Source organism: Oculina patagonica, chromosome 8, assembly GCF_052425735.1.
Source record: "Oculina patagonica isolate OP01 chromosome 8, crgOcupat, whole genome shotgun sequence".
NCBI classification, from domain to species: domain Eukaryota; kingdom Metazoa; phylum Cnidaria; class Anthozoa; order Scleractinia; family Oculinidae; genus Oculina; species Oculina patagonica.
Genome location: NC_135765.1, coordinates 8,065,487 through 8,078,318, shown reverse-complemented (window position 1 = coordinate 8,078,318; position 12,832 = coordinate 8,065,487). Strand labels below are relative to the sequence as shown.

At 38.7% G+C, this 12,832-nt stretch overlaps 1 protein-coding gene across 1 annotated transcript in view; it reads right to left on the bottom strand.

Moving 5' to 3' along the window:
• The window catches only part of LOC144662592 (retinoschisin-like), a 41,146-nt gene that overhangs the window by 27,188 nt on the left and 1,126 nt on the right, over nucleotides 1–12,832 (bottom strand). Inside the window, exons 2-3 of the mRNA XM_078523429.1 lie at nucleotides 8,903–9,055; nucleotides 8,691–8,807 (exon numbers count right to left, since the gene is read on the bottom strand). Of these exons, the coding sequence (XP_078379555.1) occupies nucleotides 8,691–8,807; nucleotides 8,903–9,055 (270 nt within the window). The remainder of the gene's footprint in view (nucleotides 1–8,690; nucleotides 8,808–8,902; nucleotides 9,056–12,832) is intronic.

Below are 12,832 nucleotides of genomic sequence, written 5' to 3'. Positions count from 1 at the left end.
TATCTCCAAGCTACAACCGCATATCGCTCGTCCTTTAGTTCTCCAAGCCCAGAACGTAGCAGAGCTCGAAAAAGCCATCGAAGCCGCTCGACGAATCGAACATTCATTCATCACTTCTGCGAATGAATCGCCTACGCCTTCACAACAAGATTCGCCGTCGACATCGACAGTATTCCAGGAAACCCAACAGCGTTCTGCCTTAGTCAGCACTCCTGAGCAATTTCAAAACAATCTGCCATCTCAGCAACAACGATCCTGTTGGATTTGCGGTCACACCCAACACTCGGCTCGAGACTGTCCTCAGCGACCAGCCAAGAAGAATAAGAAACCTCCAGAAATATGCTGCAACTTTAACAGGCTTCTTTCTGCGAATTGTGAGAAAGCAAACAACAAGTGTTCAGCTGGAAGACTTCATAAATGTTCTCAGTTTCACAAATGGGGATGTAAAGCTCTTCGCCACAAGAACTTGCCAACGCAATCTCTAATGGCGGGAATCCCACCCTCGAACGAACCCACGGATAGTGAACTACCTCCTTTCGGATCCACTCAAGAACAGACCGTTTTTGGATTACCCGCTGTTGCCAACCCTGGGGGAACACTCAAAGAGCGCCATATCCTCTGGACTCCCGTTGTCTCCGCTGGAAAGAAACTTCCTCCACCCCTCGATAGTTGCTGCTCGGTGTCTCTTGTTAGTCGTTCCCATGCTGATCATGTTGCCTTTAAATGTCCACAGTTGAAGTATCAGTCACTTGATAAACCAGTTGCTGTCTCCGTTGCTGACGCAAAGTCTCAGCTTCACGCCATTGGCACAATGTAAATTCCAATACAGTGGAATAATGGCAAAGAAACCACATTTCGGATGTTAGTGGTTCCTGTTCTTTCCTGGCCCATTCTTTTTGGAGAAAATCACTTGCACTCTACACAGGCCTTAGTGGATCACGCTGCCCCGAACATCCACTTTTGACATCCCAGCATGTCCTTCAAAATCACCTGTTCCCTCCAGAATCCTCTCACAGAAGCATCGCCTCAAGGCAACCCTCATGCTGGTGTCACCTGTTTACTCACAGGAGCGCCATTGCCAGGCCATTCAACTGGAACTTCCAAACTAAATCGTGGACTGAACTTTGTCTCTGTTTACCTTACGCTTGGTACCTCACTCATGGCACTCTCACACTCAGATTTATGGGTTCACGGTCAAGAAATTCAGCCCGGTGTTAAAGTTTTGAGTGGTCCATTTCACTTAAGTGCTGCCAATGATCAACTTCTTCCCACTCGTTCCTGTCATGCATCAGTCTGTAATCTGACATCAACTTCACCTGAAACCATTCCGGAACAGCTTGTCCCTGACCTTCAGTCTTTGTATACCACTACCCTTGCAGTTGAGTGCAAACGTAAACAATCAGGCTACGTTTACACGGACACGGTTATCAATCGACACGGTTTTATGACCTCGAAACCGCATCGAAAACGACACGGTTTCGAAGTGTTTACACGGAGCCTTTTTAATGATTTTCCGACTGTTTTCGAATGTGATTGTATAAGCAAGCGCTGCTCTCTATGCTTGTTTCACCATGTTTACCCTTCGCAAGCCAGCCAGTTCGTGCCAAAATACATGGCCGTTTTCAAATCGATGCGGTTTCGCCGTTTTTGACCGTTTACACGACAACGAAACGGTATCGTTTTGAAAACGCTCCACTTTTGACAGCGTTTTCAAAACGACCCGGTTACAGTAGTGGTCTCGATCGGTGCCGTGTAAACGAAAGGCGTAACCGCATCGCTTTCGATGCGGTTACAAATCAAACCGTGTCCGTGTAAACAGTGCCTCAGATATACCACAGAATGTTATTCTCGGACGTGTTCAGCCAATCCAGAATGAAGAATTCTTACAACCTGCAACCTATGCTCACAACACCTCACCAATACCTGGAACAGATCACGTGACTCCTTTTTTCCTGGTCTTTGGAAGACATGCTCCCTCTCCAGCCGACTGCTTCTCGCACTCCTTGAGTGTTCTAAATAATTCCCAAGTGCTTATATAACTCAATAATGCACGAGCAGAAAGTTTTATATTTCTTTTATGAAATGCTAATGAGATTGCGCGCGCTAAAACTCGTGAAGTAAGCAGCGTGCATTATAACTCGATAATCACGCCATCTTTAAGGGACTGTGTCACGAAATTTAGCCAAACTTAGGTATAGGAAATGACCATCAAATTCGTTTAAATATATAAAATAACCCCTTAAAACATTGAAGGAATATTTAAATAACACACCAAATGCAAAAGAAGGTATGGATGGCCAAAAGTGTCGAAGATTGAAACGGATTGCGATATAGGGTTTTGAAAAATGGTCCGGCGGAACAGTTTTCAAGGTTAATCTTGTCTGCTTGTAACTTTAAATTACAACGCCCGAGAGACACATTTGGCTACAATGAAGCTACGGTCGGTTTAGCCTGCGTTGCAGACGAACAAAACCCCGGTATAGTGCGTCTGCGAATTAGAGCACAAAAGCTTGTTCCGGCCCCCCGCGTGTTACCAGGGATTTCTATAATAACCTCTGATTGGCTTTTGAATAGGGCCGTTCTTTCGTGCGCCGTAATTGGTTGAGTGGATCTCGTAGTTACGCGTTCGATGAATACCAGATACCAGATACAGTAAAACGTGCTTGTCATATATTTGTGCCGTTCTGTATTCATCCAATCTATTTCGCTTTTCACTTGTTTAGAAAGGGCACGATATGCTGTCAGTTGTATTATTCGGAGGCGTTTAAAGTTGAGTAGAGCCATAAGACATTGGTCTGGCTTTCCGTTTGTATATTTTTCCCGGATATTTTGACACCTCTGTTTTACATTTGTCACATGTAATTACTATCGCGGTTAGTCTTGGAACATTCATATTTGCAAGATATTTTTTGAGCTTTTGAAATATTCCCTCTGGTCCTAAATTTTTCGTGAAGATGTCTACTACTTGCATTCTGCATTTGTAATGCCGGGTCCGGCTGTTTATTGTGTTGCAAGGTGTGTTGCTTCTCATCACGGATGACGGACGTTCGTTGTGTGACATTCTTTCACCACAAGACAAATGTAGATTATTTAACATTTATACCATGACCTTTTTGCTTGTCAGTTGTGTATGCTTCTTGTCGTTATCGGTGTTTTCTTTTTTTATGAGATAGTTCGAACCGGCTGCTTTTTTACCGCTTCAAACGCTAATTCTCACCGATCTGGTCCGATCTGCCGTGATCGCCGCCAAGTTTGTTTTGTATCTGGTCTTCGTCGAAAGCGTAACTATGGTTTCTCATGATGCACTCGACCAATTACGACGCACGAAAGAACGGCCCTATTCAAAAGCCAATCAGATGTTATTATAGAAATCCCTGGTAACACGCGGGGGGCCGGAACAAGCTTTTGTGCTCTAATTCGCAGACGCACTATACCGGGGTTTTGTTCGTCTGCAACGCAGGCTACGGTCGGTTTTGCCATTTAATATCATAGAATTAATTTCTTTGCAAACATTAAGTTTCATAGTGAATATTTGGCAAAATTTAGTAACATAAAATTAATTTAGCCGTGACACAGTCCCTTTAATTATATGTTCAACCTTTGTTCGTTTGAAGCTAGGATCAAAACATTTACACATAACAAAACTGACAAAAAATCGTTATTTTTCTTTAGAACTTATCTACTGTATCTTGAATTGAATTGTGTTTAATTAGTCCTCAGGTAAAACCAAATTAAAAGAAATGGATCTTTTGTAAATAATTATACCGGAGCCGCTCGGTGAAGACCAATTAGAATTCAAAAGAAAAAAAAATCGTTTCGGAGCGTGCTTTGTTTTGAGTTAATTTTTCTTCCTCTTTTCAATCGTCAATCGTCTTTCAGTTGTCTAGACAGGAATGCACTTTCACAGACTTAATTAAACTCCGGGAAAAAGTAAAGTCGTGCTTTTTAAAGCATTAATATATTCTTTTGAATACTTTAAGCCTTTTTTATCGGTGTTTCGTATTTTTAAATGTCTTTGTTATATTTTGACGAGTACAGAACTTAATTGATTTTCATTTGTGACTTCAAATTGATTATTTTGAAACACCACCAGCACGATACCAAAATACTGAAAAAGTAATCGATGGATCTGTCAAATGCATGTGCTGGAGAATGATTTTTTTCTAACAATTGTTGTGTTATCTCATCAATAAGTGATGTAGCATACAGAAAAGTAATACACGCCGTGATGAGTGCCGGAGTTATATTGCCATGGTAACTGATAGGTTAAATGTGACTTCCAAACCTATTTATTACGTCAGTTTTGAATTTCAAACAAACTAAGCATAAATGAATCTCAGTATTATCTTTTAAAAGCATTTTCTGTTTAGTTTCTTTGCATCTCTTCCTTGTCTTAGCATAATACAAGAGCGATATTTACTGTTTACAACAATTGACGTCGAGTTGTTTTTGTTATTCAAATTTGTCAACTGTAACTTGAAAAAAAAGAAAACTTGTTTCCACAGGTAATGAATCTGTAGTTTACTCATCCGGCAAGGGGCAAAACAAAACGAGATACCGAAGTGGCCTAATTTTTAGTGCGCCGGACTCCGGATCGAGCGGTCCAGGTTCGAGGCCTGGTCGGTGTCGCTGTGTTGTGTCTGCCTCTTCCCCCAGTCGCTCGCTTCGGGGAAATGCTAGTTAATTATTGTGGAAAGTGGGGGCGAATTCTCCCACTCGCGACTCTCTATCAGAATCCGCGCTCAATCTGCCTTGGAAAAGCCTGTGGAGGAGGCAGGTGTTGTGTTCTTGGGCAAGACACTTTACTCCCTTGGCCTCTCTCCACCCAGGTGAATAAATTGTTACCGACGACATAATGCTAGGGGCGGGGGAGGTACCCTGCGACGGACTAGCATCACATTCAGAGGGGAGTAAAATATTCCTAGCCACTTAAGGTGGCCCGAACCTATTTATTTACGTGATAGTTGCATTTTTGAATCGCGCTTTTTGGCAGGAAAGATTTCACCAATTTCTTCGAATTTTTGCGTCCTGAAAGAAAAATGTTCGCATTTTCGGAAAATGGCATTCGATTTTTAGTCGGAATAAAAGCTTTTGAGATTTGAACATATTTGTAAAATCTAATGTTTGCCAAAAATGTCTATAAATTTAAAACCCGACGACAGATTTCTCCTAAACTTTAGCAAATAAGCCTCAGAGCTCTCAAGTTTTGTATCAGGAAGTTTCATGACAATCCTGACCATGCAATTCGCTGCACAAAGTACTGGTAAAATTTTATCTAAAATGCTACGCTAATGCTTCATGTCAACTGACGCACAAATAGCGGAACAGTGAAACCAAACTGTCGGTCAACCGCAAGGATAATGATCCCTAAACCTTATCAAAAAGAAGGTGAGTAATCAGAAACCTGCAGCAAATACAGACAGCGCAACAAGAAGCACAATTTTAAGACGCGTGCAAGGTAAAATTAAATATTTTATATTCATCTCACCTATCACGTATTCGTTCATTTATTTTCGAAAAAATCTTAGCATAGCAAAAATGAACATCTAAGAAAACCCCTTACCAGTTCTCGTCACAGAAGGTTCCCATTCTGAGGAGAAATAAAACCGCCAAGTTGAGTACTTCCCACCATCTGCTTTTCGACTGCAATGAAAACCCTGTGTCTGATAACATATTCAAGGTAGCTCACTTTGTTTTCGCATTCCTTACGGCCAGTTTGCCATTTGGGGATAAAAAGTCTAGGGAAACATTAAAACATCATTTTAATAAGAAAACCATTTTCATATTTGAACACTCGCTATGCCCAAGTGGCAAACTGCCCGTGAGGAATTCGAAAACAAAATCAGTTATCATGAATATATTACTGAGCACAAAGGTTCTCGATGCAGTCGAAAAGCGGATAGTAAGTAGTACTGAACTTGGCAGCTTTATTTCTCCCCGGAAGAGGAACCCACTGTGATAAAAACTGGTAAGGGTTTTTCGTAGATGTTGTTTTTGCCATGCTAAGATTTTTTTCGAAAATAAAGGAACGAATACAAGATAGGGGAGCTGAATATAAATTATCTGAGTTTACCTTGCAAGCATCATAAAATTGTTCTTCTTGTTGCGGTGCTTGTGTTTGCTGTAAGTTTCTGATTCCTCACTATCTTTTTTATAAGGTTTTGGGGATCATTATCCTTGCAAATGACAGGTAGGTCGGCTGCCCTGTTCCGTTATTTGTGCGTCAGTTGACACGAATGCATTAGCGAAGCATTTGAAGATAAAATTTGACCAGCATTTTGTGCAGCAAGTTGCATGGTCAGGATTGTCATGAAACTTCCTGATACAAAACTTGAGAGCTCTGAGGCTTATTTGCTAAAGTTTAGGAGAAATCTGTCGTCGGGTTTTAAATTTATGGACATTTTTTATAAAAACTAGATTTTGAAAATATGTTCAAATCTCAAAAGTTTTTATTCCGACTTAAAATCGAATGCCATTTTCCGTAAATTCGAACATTTTTCATTTAGGACGCAAAAATTCCAAGAAATCGGTGAAATCTTTCCTGCTAAAAAGCGCGATTCAAAAATGCAACCATCACGTAAATAAATGGGTTCGGGCCACCTTAATGCTACAGAAACCGGGATAAGCTCCGACAAGTATGGGTCTCTTGGCTCGAGGCTTTCCTTACATTATTACCGCTATATTCAACACCACTACGCTTTCCTTTCAATATTATCGATTATGGTGCTTCGAACCAGGTTTTCTTCCGGACAACACCTAATATTTTTAATTGGCCGTTTAGCAGTCTTCCCTGACTCGGAGTGATATAAAAAACACACTCGTTATTGTCCCTAGATTAAAGTTTAATGTAATATATTTTTGCCTTGTTACAACAAAAGGTGCCCGGTAGGCTGACAGAAAGGCCTGATATTTACTAACAGACTCATGGTTACCAAGGTAACCAATCCTATGGACCAAGGGTGACCTAGATTGGAGCACTTCATCCCAACCTAAAGTTCATTTGATTATTTTAATAAATTCAGGAAGAAACAACCCTGAACCTTAGATGAACTCCTTACTTTGTTCTTGATTTTAGACAGAGCTAATCTGATCGTTAAGTGCATGTCTTTGATTAACTGCATAGATCTAGAGTATTGGCTGCTAACTGTACATGAACTATATACATGGTCATGTTGGTAACACTGGTAACAGTTGATCTCTTTACATGAGTTGATTCAGTTTTCCTTCATTAGCGTTTTAACTTGATTGCAAGGCTTGTACTGAGGCAAAAAATATTTATTAGACAATATCCAAGTCGCAGAGCTAACCGTCTTAAGGAAATTTCATTATAGTTCTGTCCCTAAGAAAAAATATCTCTGCTACTTTAATACTACAGTTTATTTTTGTCGTAGCGCATGTCTTGCAAGTTGTTTTCTTTTACACTTAAAGCGACTGGTCTGGTGCGTGTATTTCTTAGCTTAAACAAGAATCTGGCAACAGTTAAGTCAAGGGGGTTTGTAATCCCGGTGTTTATCATCATCATCATCATCATCATCATCATCATCATCATCATCATCATCATTGTCGTCATCATCATCATCATCACCATCATCGTCGTCGTCGTCATCACTGTCATCATCATTATTAACAACTAACAGTAACCTGACCAGGATTATATAAACTTACAGACGCATTATTCTTGCCATCAATAAATTTAATTGCACAATCTAGTCGGGTAAATCTTATTACAACAGTATTAACATTTGCAATTCTCCCATGCTTTACCGGACTCACTACTTCATATCGATCGTTCGTAACAATAAACGTTCGTAACAATACAAGAATGTTGCTGATTAAACCTGCACTTTAGCAAGTTCAGTCAACCACTACTTTTAAAAACACATGCGGCGGATAACCGCCATCATTTGTTTCGGTGTATACTGTCTTTTTTGATGGATCGGTACATTCAAAACATAAGCCGTAATTTTCCCACCACTCGACTCCATGGCATCCTTCTTTACACATCTCTTTACATTCGTCCGCTGTTTTTTCTGAACCAAAAGGGAATCCTCTCCCATCCAGGGTACACCACTGAGGTGTGAAGAGAAGCCATTCAACCACAGGTTTTGGAACTAAAATGAAATTAATACGATTACGAAACATTTTTTTTAATAAGTTTATTTTTTATTGTTCTATTATGCGGATCCAGGATTTTTTTTATAAGTGGGATCCAAACTTCGATTCAGAAAACACTGTTGAAACGTTTATGCGGCAAAGTACGTCTCACAGGCTAACGAAACCTAAAACAAAAAAAAAAAAACCTAAAACAAACGAAAAAATCTTGTCTTTTGTAACGCAATACCAAACTCGAAACATATACTCATGCAAACTGGCATTTAATAGAGCAATAACTGAGCCATTGCTCAAAAAGTATTCAAAGAACCTCAATTAATAACATACAAAAGGGTAGGTCTCTTGAAATATAAAATAACGCTTAGCGGTACGCGTCAATCTTCTCGCTCAAATTGTTTTTTAAATGTTTAATAAATCTAACCCCTTCGCCGTTTAATCCCGCAGTCAATTCATAAAACATCGTAACCTGCTGTCATTTCCATTCCTTCAATAGGAAAAAGGACACTCCATTTCTGCTCGGAGTTTTCTTTTATAAAGTAAGAACTAAAAGTAAAGAAAGTAAAATGTATCACTTTCACCTTGTTCACAGTAGTCTCCAGTCCACCTCGATGAATTGCATGCACACGTGTAGTTCACGTGACTGTTCACACATGTCGCATTGTTTTGACAGTGATGCTTGATGCAGTAGTCGGCCACTACATTAGAACAAAATTATATTTCATCATTAGTTATTGTTTTACCTTTTTATACTGATCGAGCATAGACTGTAGGAAATATCTTTTGCACTTACTTTCTGTGTCCATGTCACAGCGAGCAAGAATGGAGTTTCCAGATCTCGTGGAATCCAACCAGTAATTACCGCTGACCGCTTGTCCTTCTCCTTCACTCGCCTTTATCTCTGTGCACGAATCAGCAGGCAGCTCGGGAATGGAACCGAGAAGCACTGGGAATGAATTTAGCACAAAATTATTAAAAAGAAGGCATGCTGTTTGTTTTCATAGTCCGTTATCGAAAAGTGTCAATTAAAGAAATAAAAAACGCGCCCAAGTGCATCATTGAGTTATATAAGCACGTGTGAATTTTTAAGAACACGAGAGAAGGGCATAGCACTTCTCAAGTGTTCTAAATAATTCCAAAGTGCTTATATAACTCAATAATGCACAACCAGAAAGTTTTTTATTTCTATTATGAAATTTTAATGAAATTGTGCTCGCTTAAACTCGTTCGACGCCCATGTTGCCATCGTATGTCGAAAAGTCAGCAGTCAAGTTAATGCTCTTAATAGACTGAAGAACATTTTACCGTTAAAAACAAAACAGTCGCTGTATCGTTCTTTCATTCTACCACATTATTATTACTGTTCTCAAATCTAGCACCATTGCGGGAAAAGAAACACCAGAAAACTGGAAAAAGTCAATGAACGGGCATTACGTTATGTTTTTAAAGATAAGATATCGTCGTACGAAGAACTGTTGAAACGAATGAGTTTCCAGACACTGCAAACTAGACGAATTCAGGACATGTTGTGTACTATAAATAAATGCCTAAGTAACAAAGCCTCACCTAGCATTAAGAACCTAGTCTCATTAAGAAGTTGTAGTTACAATCTTAGGGGTGAAAATATGTTGGCCTTGCCAAAAGTAAATACCACCAAGTACGGACTAAAGTCATGGCGCTACTTTGCTACTAAAATATGGAACGAGCTACCAAATGAAATCAGGGCCACTGTTGGTAAAAATGAATTTGTCCGAAGGATACGCACTGTAAACTTTTAAACTTTTTAGCCGAGTAGATGTAAATTGTTTTTTTATATATAGCATTTTTAACATAGTAGACAAAATAGTATTTTTAGGTAGTGCATTTAAACATTTTAGATTTTAGATTATATATTTTTACATTCTTATAGATTCTATTTTAGTTTTCGTTTATCTGTTATTTTAATGGAACATCTGTAAACTAGCTATTCTAAGCTAAGCATGTTTCCCACTTTAAATAATAAATAAATAATAATAAATAAAGTAAAGTGACGTAAGCAGCGTGCATTATTTATGGGTTAGAGACTGTTGTGAGTGTTTTGTTGACAAATACACGCACGCGCTGGTCGCACAATGAACGAGAAATTTTCAATACTGCACGAGGCGTAGCCGAGTGCAGTATTGAAAATTTCGAGTTCATTGTGAGGCCAGCAAGTGCGTGTATTTGTCAACAAAACACGAACAAACAGACTCTAACCCTTTTAATATACAATCTGAGTACACTGCATCGAACTGCAAGCGATCATCGACTTAACGAATTTCAAACAACAAACTAAATGTTTAAAAATAAGAAGTGTAGTAGTACATAATTACACGGGATAAACATCAATAATATAAAAATCACAAATTAGCCGTACAGAAATAAAGCTTAAAATCGTTCATAAAATCGTTCATCAGCTGTGGTCGTTCATAAATACAGTCAGCGAGAAGCTTGTTCAAAGCAAGTCGATGACTTTCACAATCAAGCAACTACAAGCAAGTCAATCGCACACAAAAATGTATTTATTGAGCTTCAGTTTACCTTTGAACATGAAAGCGCTTCAAGTTGTTATCCTCTTCGATTTTGGTTTGGTATTGGATCGTTGATAATTTGAGGAATATATTTTTCTTCCACTTCTAGATCTACAAGCCTTGAAGCTGAAGACACTTTCAATAATGCACGATTTTTGTGCATTATTGTCAATACTGCACTGTCTGAGTTTGCTGACGACAGGTAAAGCAAAATCACGTGATCTATTTAAACCAATTGCGCGCGTGGATTTTGGACAGTGAACGAAGATTGTATATTAAAACTCGATAAAGCACGCGCGTGACGTAAGCAGCGTGCTTTATGGGATTATAATGAGTTAAAATTAACCAATCACAGCGCGCGCAATTCCTCGACTATTTAAGAATGCTTATTAATATAATACTTAAAGGTCTTGGTATACGATGTTGAAAATTTTACTTGGTTTCATTACTAAAGACCAAAAAAAGTCCAGAACATTCTAAAAGACAAATTTAACTTAAACTTAAATCATTACTCGTCAATCTGATGGATATTATTCCATTATGAGACGCTACAAACCTCCTTCACGTCGTTACTATGCTAAGAGATGCATTAATAGGGCCAAGTGGGTTCAATAATAACCTGGCAATTTGCCTTTAACTAAAAATTGACTTGGGATAGCACAAAGTAAATACGTGCGCTGATTGGTTAACAATTGTGTTTCTATAACTCGATGGACACATAGAAAAATAATGCACTTTCAGGTTCGAGTCGCTCGATCGGCAGCGTCGGTCGTCAAACCATTCGTTTAGGTCGATGAAGCGAAATAAAACCACAATTCTTGTCTCCTTCCAGTGCTTGACTTCAGTTAAACCATCGGCTTAAATATTTTTCATAATTACGTTAACTTTGGGGCCTGTTTTCTTTGTTTGTTTGGCCAAAAAACGGTGAATTTTAGCCTTGAAACAAATGTTGAACAGTTGATTTATTTCTGTTCATCGACTCTCTTACTATGATTGGTTAATTATGTTCATGACGTAAAACCGCGAGGTGAAGAGAATCTACGTTTTGATGTTAAAAAAGCGCTAAATATCACTTTGTTGTGCGTTATTTTCTTTGTGCTGTTTTCTAAAAGAAATGGAAAATATGTTGTCTGTGTTTCTATCGAGTAGTATAAATCTACCAGCGTTCTATCACGAATGCTGTTCTCTGATTGGCTACGCTACTCACTATCTATTCTGTTGTAGAACGGTGAGTAGCGAAACAGCGTGCGGTTGTCAACAGAATGGTCGCCGCTTTTTCGCTTTTAAATTGACCGTAAAGAAGGACTTGGATTATTTACTATGCCAGGCGATGTTGGAGAAGATAAACTCAACTGAATTAAGGAAAGAGTCCCACTAATTTTTGGAGGGGGTGGTCTAATTTAAAATATATTGAAATTACCGCTTAAAAACTTGCATAGGATGAAGTATTTTTATAAAATATTTCATTTTTTGGATTAATGAACTTTGCTGCTTGGTCACGTGACATACCACACCCAATTGTTGATATATATTTCAATCCAAATTTACGAGAACTTGCAGATATAATGATTGACTAATTTTGATTTCTACGAATGGCTCTAACCACCAAATCTAGTGTTCTAAACGGGGATTTACAAATTTATTTATTTTGTCTTTATTACAACGTCTTTCCTTTGGAGAGGGACTGGGACTAGGTAAAAATAGGAAATAACGAAGAGACATTAAACGTTTTTCAGAATCCCCGTTTAGAACTACGTACGGCAAGGTGAAGTAAAGGTTTTGAGAGAAAAACCAATAGATTTCTAGTACGTTTAGATCTCGTAACTTAACTGGTCACAATACTTACATTTTATGGCGTGGTCAGTCACGTGACCACTTAAAGCTGAGCCAATCATCAGAAAGTTTCATTTCCCATCTAAATACACTATTAGAAGCCACGTTTTTGAGAAAAAGACCGCATATAGCAGAAATGACCAAAACTTCACATAAATACTAGAGTCATTCCTTACTTCATGTGAGAAGACTGTGCCGAAATATGAAATGAAGATTTTACACGGTAAGAAAAGCAATTAATATTCATTTACGCTTTTAAAAGCGGGCGAATAATTTTATAACATTCAGAGATGCGTTTCACCGAGAAATTAGTTGATTCGGGCTTCGCCCTCATCAACTAT